Raw genomic sequence first — 9,899 nt, 5'->3', positions numbered from 1 at the left:
CAGTTATTTGGGTTTAATTAATGTATGAATTTATGATAGATATGCCATGAATCACCTTACTATCAAGCCCAAGTGATAGAGATATGGAGAACAAACGTATTTTTTACTATCTAGGGTTCTGGACACGTATTTTCTCACCTTTACTTGTATAAGAAAAACCATATCATTTTTGGTGGTTTGTTAATTGGAAAAACTGACACTAAATGTCTTGAGATTAGGGCTATTTTGAATTACGTGTTTCTATTAGCATAAATGTAGATTAAATGAAGTTAGTTACCAACTTACTGTTTTATTTTGTGTAGATAACAGGTTACACAGCATAACTACTGTAAAATACCATATTCAAACTGGTTTGGATGCTCTAGAAGAGTCGAGGAAAACTTTGTTGAATAAACTCTTGGAAATTGATGAAGCCATGGAAAATCCCAGGGAGGAGGATGTTATTCATGTGAGACACTGTGCTTTATGCTATACTGACTTTGATGGTCTTGCATGCACCCATTGTGAGTTGGATGAAATATTTCAGGTTTCCAATTACGCACTAGTCTTTCTTCTATTCAATCCGAAGAGCATTACGGCCAGGCTTTTAGGATTTCAATTTTTGGTCATGAATTATGAATTAATTTTATGAATGCAAAATATGAATCAATATGGAGTGTTACCTGGATTTTCTTGATGCTTATGTCATTTATTATTAAGATTAAAATATCTCAATAATCTTTTATTTTTAGAATATGTATATTCTGTATATATATATATATATCTGATTTGTAGCCATAATATTAGCCATATCTTTGATTTGTAGCCATAATATTAGCCATAATTTTAGTTTGTAATGATTATATATATTACCTACGGGTGAATGAATAAGAGCAAGGAATACCAATTCTATCATGGTATCAGAGCCCTAGCAGCCTAGCAAGCTCTTACCAATTTTTTTCCTCTTTTTCGATTTCTTCAGCTATCATACTCAGCCTCTTTCTCCGATTCTTCTCATCATGGCCGACGACGGCAAAATTGATCCCAACTCTCCCTATTATCTTGGGTCTGGAGATCAACCTGGAAATATGATCACACACGTGATCCTTTCTACTGAAAATTATATTGTCTAGGCTCGTGCAATTAAGCTGTCTTTGAAAGCTCGTCGAAAGTTTGTGTTTGTTGATGGGACAATCACCAAACCGACGGAGAAGAAGAAACAACTCGATTGGGACACTGTCAATTCTATGCTTGTCTCATGGATCACGCGGACTCTTGATCTGAAATTGGCCGCCTCCATTCCTTTTCATGATGAAGCAAAACGCCTTTGGGATTATCTTGAGAAGCGTTTTTGCGTGGCCAACGGTCCTCGTCTTCAACAATTGAGGGCCGATATTACCAACTGTAGGCAAATTTCGAATATGTCTATTGATGATTATTATACTCGTTTGATGGGATTGTATGATGAATTGGATCGTCTCAAGCCTCTCCATGCGTGTGAATGTGGTAATTGTACCTGTGATGTTGCTGGTCGATTCGCTGCGGATCGGGAGGAGGAGAAACTCCATCAATTTCTCATTGGCATTAACGATGAGTTATATGCAACGGTACGCTCGAATTTGTTGTCCACCTCTCCTTTACCTGATCTCGATCGTGTGTATCAAGCATGCCTACAGGAAGAAAAGTCTCGGGGTACTGCTCGAGATAGAGCGGACAAGGAGGAAATCCATGCGTTTGCTCTCCAAACTGCACAACCCAAGGCTCGTTTTACCCGTCTTGATAAATCCAAATTGTATTGCTCTGCTTGTAAGCGACCGGGTCATGATAACGATTCTTGTTTCAAAAAATTCATGGATATCGGATTGGTGGGAAGATCGGAACCGTGGAGTCCAAGGCCGTGCACGGCCCAATGCACAACCATCTCTTGCGGCTCCTCCAAATGCTCCTCGTGGTCGACCTAAAGCCGCGGCTGCCATTGTCGTGGCTTCCAATGATGTGACAGGTGGGGGGATCGTTTCAGTGGATTCATCTCATGAGTCTCCTGGCCTCTCTATGCATGATTTAAAACCGGAACAGGTTCAGATTTTATTAAATATGATAAATACTCGCCAGCATGATCAGATGATGGGTGAGCTCTCTTCCTTTCTTGGATTATTGATACTGGTGCTTCTCACCATGTTACTGGCATTGAATCATGTTTGACAGACACTCATCATATTCCACAATGTTCTGTTGGGTTACCTAACGGCGCACATGCCATTGCTACTAAGGCTGGCCGCGTTTTGTTGACTGATGGGTTGATACTTAAGAATGTTTTATTTGTACCACAGTTCCATTTCAACTTAATCTCGGTGTCACAACTAATTGATGATTCTAAATGTATTTTACAATTCACTGCTTCTTTATGTATTTTACAATTCACTGATTGGAGACGGTGAACGTAAGGATGGACTCTATTATTTTCGGCGGATTCCTACAGTGTGTGTGGTAACGGTTCCAGAGATTTCGGATTTTGAGTTGTGGCATCGTCGTCTGGGGCATCCGTCAGATAGAGTAGTCAAGTTAGTTCCGGCAATTTCTTCCAGTACATCTAGAAAGAAATTGAATAAAGCATATGATGTTTGTCCTCAAGCAAAACATAAACGTGATAGTTTCCCATGTTAGTGATAATAAAGCCAGCCGAATTTTTGAACTCATTCATTGTGATTTATGGGGCCAGAACACTATATCCTCTTCATGTGGAGCACATTATTTTTTGACTTTGGTGGATGATTTTTCAAGAGCTGTATGGGTTTATTTATTGCGTTCAAAAACACAAGTTTATCAAGTTTTTTTTTTCGTTTCTTTCTATGATTGCCCGCCAGTTTGAAACACATGTCAAATTAATACGCAGTGACAATGGTACGGAGTTTAAATGTATGTTGGATTATTTTGATACACATGGCATTATTTTTCAAACATCTTGCGTTGGGACTCCTAAACAAAATGGTCGTGTGGAACGCAAACATCAACATATTCTTAATGTGGGTCGTGCTTTGATGTTTCAAGGCAATCTTCCTATTATCTTTTGGGGGGAATGTGTGCTTGGTGCGGTGTATCTCATTAACAGAACTTCGTCTGGCTTGCTCCAAAATAAAACTCCTTTTGAAATTCTCTTTGGCAAGGCACCAGATTTTGATGAACTTAAGGTTTTTGGTTGTTTAGCTTTTGCACACAATCAAAAGGCCAAAGGTAATAAATTTGCTCCTCGAAGTAGGAAGTGTATTTTTATTGGTTATCCACATGGGAAGAAAGGGTGGAAATTTTATGACATTCAGACAGGTGACATCTTTGTTTCCAGAGATGTAAAGTTTCATGAAAATGAATTTCCCTACCAGACTGTCTCTACTTCTCAAGTGTGCTTCTTTCTCGTCGCCGCCTGATTCTAATGTGGGGATTGATGTTGCTCTTTTGGATGACTTGGAATCTGTTTTGGTTGATGACCCCACAGCTCCCTGCGATTGGGACTTATACTGTATTGGAACCCACATTGCCTCCCGTGCCCCCTGCACTTTCGTCTCCTCCTACATGTGCCGATGCCTTGGGGCGCGGGTTGCGGGATAAGCGTCCCTCTGTTCTTCTTCGTGACTTTGTTACCCACACTGTTCAAACTTCGAGTCCATCTGAGTGTTCACCGTCCTCTACTAGCTCCTCAGGTACTTCTTATCCTATAGCACATTATGTGAATTGTAATAAGTTTTCTCCAAGACACCGTGCTTTCCTTGCAGCTATCACTGAGGGCATTGAGCCGCGTTCTTTTAAAGAAGCTATGCAACATGAAGGTTGGCGCGAGGCTATGCAGAAAGAAATTGATGCTTTAGAATCTAATGGCACTTGGGAAATGACAGTTTTGCCTCCTCATAAAAAGGCTCTTGGTTCTAAATGGGTATACAAAACTAAATACCATGCAGATGGGCAAATAGAGCGTCTTAAGGCCCGTCTGGTTGTTTTCGGCAACCGTCAAGTTGAGGGGGTTGATTATAACGAAACTTTTGCTCCAGTTGCGAAAATGGTCACTATTCGTGCCTTCTTAGCAGTTGCAGCGGTAAAGAATTGGGCTTTGCATCAGATGGATGTTCATAATGCGTTTCTGCATGGTGATCTTGATGAAGAAGTTTACATGAAACTTCCTCCTGGCTTCAACGTTCGCATTCCTGGCTTAGTGTGTCGTCTTAAGAAGTCTTTGTATGGTCTACGACAGGCTCCGCGGTGTTGGTTTGCTAAGCTAGCTGCTTCTTTGAAGACCTATGGTTTCCTTCAATCTTATTCAGATTATTCTCTGTTTACTCTACATCAAGGATCGGTTCAACTTAATGTTCTTGTGTATGTTGATGATCTCATCATTTCTGGTAATGATGCTTCCGCCATTGACCATTTCAAGGCATATTTGCATGAGTGTTTCCATATGAAAGATTTGGGTGTCCTAAATTATTTTCTTGGTATTGAGGTTGCTCGTAATTCAGAGGGCATCTTCTTGTGTCAACGAAAATACACTCTTGATATTATTGCTGAAACTGGCTTATTGGGGTCACGTCCCGTTGGCTTTCCAATCGAGCAGAATCACACATTGGCTCTCGCCAAAGGCCCTTTGCTCGCCGATCCTGACCGGTATAGACGACTTGAGGGTCGTCTCATTTACTTATCCTCCACCCGTCCTGACTTGGTTTATACAGTTCATATCTTGGCTCAGTTTATGCAACACCCTCGTCAGGATCAATGGGATGCGGCGCTCCGTACGGTCCGTTACTTAAAAGGGTGTCCGGGTTCAAGGCATTCTTCTTCGAACCGATTGTGAGTTATCTCTAACAGGTTGGTGTGATTCAGATTGGGCTACGTGTCCTTTGACTAGACGATCTCTTACTGGTTGGATAGTGTTTCTCGGATCTTCTCCGATTTCTTGGAAAACCCAGAAACAACATACGGTGTCCCGGTCTTCTGCAGAAGCCGAGTATCGCTCCATGGCCGCAGTCACTTCAGAGTTGAAATTGCTCAGAGCTTTGCTTTCAAGTTTGGGTGTCACGCATTCGCCAGCCATGCGCTTATACTGTGATAGTCAGTCGGCACTCTACATTGCTCAAAATCCCGTCTTCCATGAGCGTACAAAGCATATTGAAGTTGATTGTCATTATGTCTGTGATGCTATCCGCGACGGTATTATTTCTACGTATCATGTGTCTACTGAGGATCAGCTTGCCGACATATTCACCAAGGCTCTTGGAAAGCGCCAGTTCTTGTATCTACTTGGCAAGTTGGGCATTTGTGATCTTCATGCTCCAACTTGAGGGGGGTATTAAGATTAAAATATCCCAATAATCTTTTATTTCTAGAATATGTATATTCTGTATATATATATATCTAATTTGTAGCCATAATATTAGCCATATCTCTGATTTGTAGCCATAATATTAGCCATAATTTTAGTTTGTAAAGATTATATATATTACCTACGGGTGAATGAATAAGAGCAAGGAATACCAATTCTATCATTTATTCCCCAAAAGTTAAAAATTAGTTGCTTAAAGAATCTTCTAATTATCAATACAAACGAATAATTTCAATCTAGACACTTCCTTCTGTTTACATCTTTTGTATAGTTACGTACAAAGTCGTCCTTACATTGCGAAATATAGATAGTTGCCTAAAATATAGATTTTAATGTTATCTATTATTAACATCGACAGAGAATCCTGTATGTAATATTTGAATTTCCTTTGATCGAAATTCTCTCTTGACCAGGTTTACGAAGCGAGGCTATTTCGCCTTAACAAAAGCAATAACAGTGAGTCAATTATATCTGTCGAAGAAGCTATTAACCTTCAAAAGAAGAAGTCTGCTCTGAATCACTTTTACTGGACTTTGTCACGGCCTAACAAGGCCTCAAGTTTGTCTGCTTCTGGCTCTGAAGATAATGGAAAGAAAAGGGATGTTGGGGAGAAAGTGATGATCTATACCATATGCCTTCTCAAATCTTAATTGCATGTATCTTTGCATCTTCAAAATTTAGCAAACTGTCATATCAGAGACAAGGAGGATTTTATGGATTATTTCTACTGATCCCACAGAGAAGATTCTTGTTTTCTCAAGTTGGAATGATGTCCTTGATGTGTTGTAGCATGCCTTTGCTACCAACAGCATAAGCTATGTCAGGATGAAAGGAGGAAGGTCGGTGCCTATTTATCTATACATCAATTTTAATTTGTTGAACGGGCATATGATTTCATCCAAGGTATTACTTGAGTATATACAAAATTACCTGAAAATCCTATATTTTTTACTTGAGTTTTTTAAAAAATATACATATATCATCTTTCTCGAGTTTTGAAAAAAATCACATGCCGATCTTACTGTTTTTGTTTGTTGTCAGACAACTGAAGTCATGTTAAGAGTAAATCATGCTACATTTCATCTCCAATTTGTATTATAGAGAAACTAGTTAATAGAGAGTTTGTTTCCATAAAGCACTGTATCAGATAATGCGAATCATTAAATAGCTTATCAAGCCGGTGTATTTTTTTCCACGCAAAAGATTAAATTTGATAAGATGCTATTGCTCCTAAGTAGAACTTCACGAGAACGTACTTTCAAATACTTTGCTTTTTTCATTTTTAGTTTTTTTAAAATCTAGCAATTTATGCTCGATGTTTTGGATCTACTTGCATTATCCATTGCTAAATTTAAACTGGTCTCATTTGTATATTCGTGTGGAATGCAACACATGGCATAAAATAGTAAAAATCAGTCATAGTTGTAATTTTTCTGAACAAAGTCATGTGCTATAAATTACGAGATCCTCTTTCTCAGTGATACGATTATCTGATCTCAAAGCGACACACTGCAGGAAATCACAAGTTGCCATCATTGAGTTCAAGGGCAGAGAAGCCATGCAAAAGAAAATAATAAAAAGATTGACGAGGAAACAAATACCAAGTCTGCCCAAGTTTTACTTCTCCCAATTCAGCATGGGGCTAACGGGCTAAATCTTTTGGAAGCACATCATGTCATTCTAGTCGAACCACTGTTGAATCAGGCAGCTGAAGCACAGGCTTGTTGGTAGGGTGCACCGAAATTGGACAGAAGAATAAAACTCAAGTTCATCGCTTTATCGTACGTAATTCTTTCTATACGTTACATAATTTTTTCTAAAATTTGTATATCGATATTTGTGGAAACAAAATATATGAAATCTGAAGATTTTAATTTGAAAGTTCTGATAGTTTACGACACCGCTGACCTCAAATTGGTGATCATGTACACGTATAGGTCTCTTGATATATCAAATAATCTCTCAATTTCTCTCTTCTTTTTTTTTGGTCCCGGTTAATTTGGGGAATCCTCCTAAAGATTTCTATGTGCAGATAGATACTGGGAGTGATGTGTTATGGGTCAGTTGCAACCCCTGTACTGGTTGCCTCGCATCCACCAAATTGGTGTGAAATACAAGTTCTAGGAGGAAGAGAGTTTGATTAGACCATATGATCTTTTACAAAAAGTTGGAGATACACTTGAAGGAATGATAGTTTGGTCTTGTCATTTGGTATGATATTCAACTTTTCAATTAACTAGTATTTATTGTTATGTCCGTCATGTTAGTATCTTTTTAAACCAATATCAATTATATTTGCGGTTGATAGTAATGAGGAAGATTTCTACTAGGTGTATTTGGATAAAAAATAATTTTTCAGTTTATCATTTGGTATGATATTCACTAGTTTGAATTAAATTTTAATCTCTTTATTTTGTGCTTCTTTAATTTTATTTCATTCAGACAAATATATGAATTTTTGTTGTAGGTGACAAGAATATTGAATTTTGATTAAGATGAGATAGTTGAAGAATGAAGATGCGTCACAAGTTTGCTTATGTTTTGTTCTACAAAACTTAATTGTTTGATAGTTCTTAAACTAAATAATTTGATACATTTGATAAATTTGTTGGGGTATAGATGTTTTTCGAGGTAACAAATTTGTCAGTCTTATACATTAATTATTGCAAAATTAATGACAGTCATTGATTAGCAATTTAATTTCTATTTAAAAATTTTGTATTTGTATTTATGTTAATTTGTTATATCCTTGAATGTTATATCATGAAAATATCGAAAATCAATGGCATTTCATGACATTTTTTATGTCACAATAGAACATTAATTCATGTATATAAAAAAATGTTATTGTAAAACTCATATGGAGACATTTCAAAAAATCATTATAAACAACTATTAATAACAATTTTCATTGTCTTTATATACTAACTAGTATAGAAGACTTTTGTAAGTGCCATTACAGATTAATAATGAGACATTATAAATTAACCTTATAACCTATCATTAGTGACTTTTTTATTGTCACTATAAATAACATACACGACACTTTTAGTTGTCATTATAAATGATTTTAAATGACATATAAATTTTTCATTATTACTATAATAACAAGGCATGTATAAATGTCTTTAAAACATAAGTTTTTATGACATTTAAAATTGTCATTATATGAATAATTAGTAACACGTATGAAGTTGTCATTAACATCTTATGATGACATTAAAAAATGTCAGGAAGTTTAAGACGAGACTGGTATAGAGGGAATTTGTAGTGTCACTAAAACTTAAATGTCACTAAATATTGAATATAATGACATTTATGAATGTCACCATAAGCATTTATTCTTGTAGTGCTTTGACCCTAAAAAAATGGTTATATATGAGTGACCCACATTCCACAATATAAAGACCACACCAAACTTAAAGAAAATACAGTAACAAAGAATAGGAAGTTTAGGAAAATCTAGCTACATTCAGCCCTAAGAAAGACACCATTTGTTGTACAAAAAGAATCTGTCTTTCGTATTCCACATAAAATTTAATAAATAGAAAAGTATTTGTTAGCTAAAATTTCAACTACTTTGATTTGAAGCCAAAGAAATGAGATTCTAAATAGAGAAAGAATAAGTTGAGCAAATATAAGTTGGAGCATCTATTACTTTATTAAAAATCTCTCTAATAGAGACAAAAAAGTTGTCCGTTTTTTGCTTTCTTAATTTTGTCCTCATTTGATATCAAAATTACATTTTTGTTTCTAATTTTTTTTTTAATTTCAAAAAACATTTTTTTTTTAAATTACAACGATTCAAATAGTACTTTAGTCTCTCGATAATTTGTTAAATTTCATTTTAGTCCATAGATAATTATAAAAAACTGTAGGCGTGTGTAAAACAGCTAGTTGCTAGTATGGGAGATACAAATATAAAACTTTGAAAGGGTTGTACTCAAAATTTTAATAAACTAATGCCTGCAATTTGAAAAGAATAAGGGCAACTTAGGTTTCTTTACCTTTTTTTTTTATATCAAATTTGGTTTTACAACCCAATTCCCCAAAATACCCCTCAAACCTTAGTTTTTAATAATTGATTTTTCTTTTTAAATAATGACTCATCATGCTTCCGTAAAATAAATTAAATCTTTTATCTCTTTGACCGGAGTGCCATCGGGTTATATCCACCGTATTTTACGAACTGCTCCTCACAATCCAACCACACGATCGCAACTGATGATTACTGACGCAGATTCCTTCAGCAGCACTTAGCACAACCTTTCTTTTCGAATATTTCTTCTGCAAAACTTGTTGTTTTTCCCGTCATGGTGTTTAAAAGGAATGATCCATTTAAAGAATTTTGATAAAACTTAAATGAAAACTTGACTTTGTCCATCTGAAGGAGACAGACCCATAAACCCCATGCTCTTCTAGTTGAAATGCCGTCTTCCGTTATTGAATCAACAAGAGGTGTTTCTTCTGATGGAGGATCCTTGATGAATTTCTGAATATTTGTATCTGGCCTCCTTAACTTGATAAAATGAAAGGCTTCGTGTGAGCCTTTCCCTGA

The 9,899-nt window shown here is 36.3% G+C and overlaps 1 protein-coding gene across 1 annotated transcript; it reads left to right on the top strand.

The window, feature by feature from the left end:
• Positions 1–365: 365 nt before the first annotated feature.
• Positions 366–6,033, top strand: LOC140815224 (uncharacterized). The gene is made up of 2 exons (XM_073174347.1): positions 366–526; positions 5,755–6,033. Exons 1-2 carry the CDS (start codon positions 416–418, stop codon positions 5,989–5,991), a joined length of 348 nt encoding a protein of 115 aa, XP_073030448.1. The 5' UTR covers positions 366–415; the 3' UTR covers positions 5,992–6,033.
• Positions 6,034–9,899: the final 3,866 nt, after the last annotated feature.

The sequence above is a fragment of the Primulina eburnea genome, chromosome 15, assembly GCF_022965805.1.
Source record: "Primulina eburnea isolate SZY01 chromosome 15, ASM2296580v1, whole genome shotgun sequence".
In the NCBI taxonomy this organism is placed as follows: Eukaryota; Viridiplantae; Streptophyta; class Magnoliopsida; order Lamiales; family Gesneriaceae; genus Primulina; species Primulina eburnea.
Note: the sequence above shows the minus strand (reverse complement) of the source record. Positions and strands in the feature narration are given on the sequence as shown.

What these genes read in the sequence shown, in the direction of transcription:
- LOC140815224 (XM_073174347.1), top strand. Translation starts at nt 416, where the DNA reads ATGGAAAATCCCAGGGAGGAGGATGTTATTCATGTGAGACACTGTGCT. An exon ending in AGTTGGATGAAATATTTCAG is followed by an intron (nt 527 to 5,754) that starts GTTTCCAATTAC and finishes TCTCTTGACCAG; the next exon opens with GTTTACGAAGCGAGGCTATT.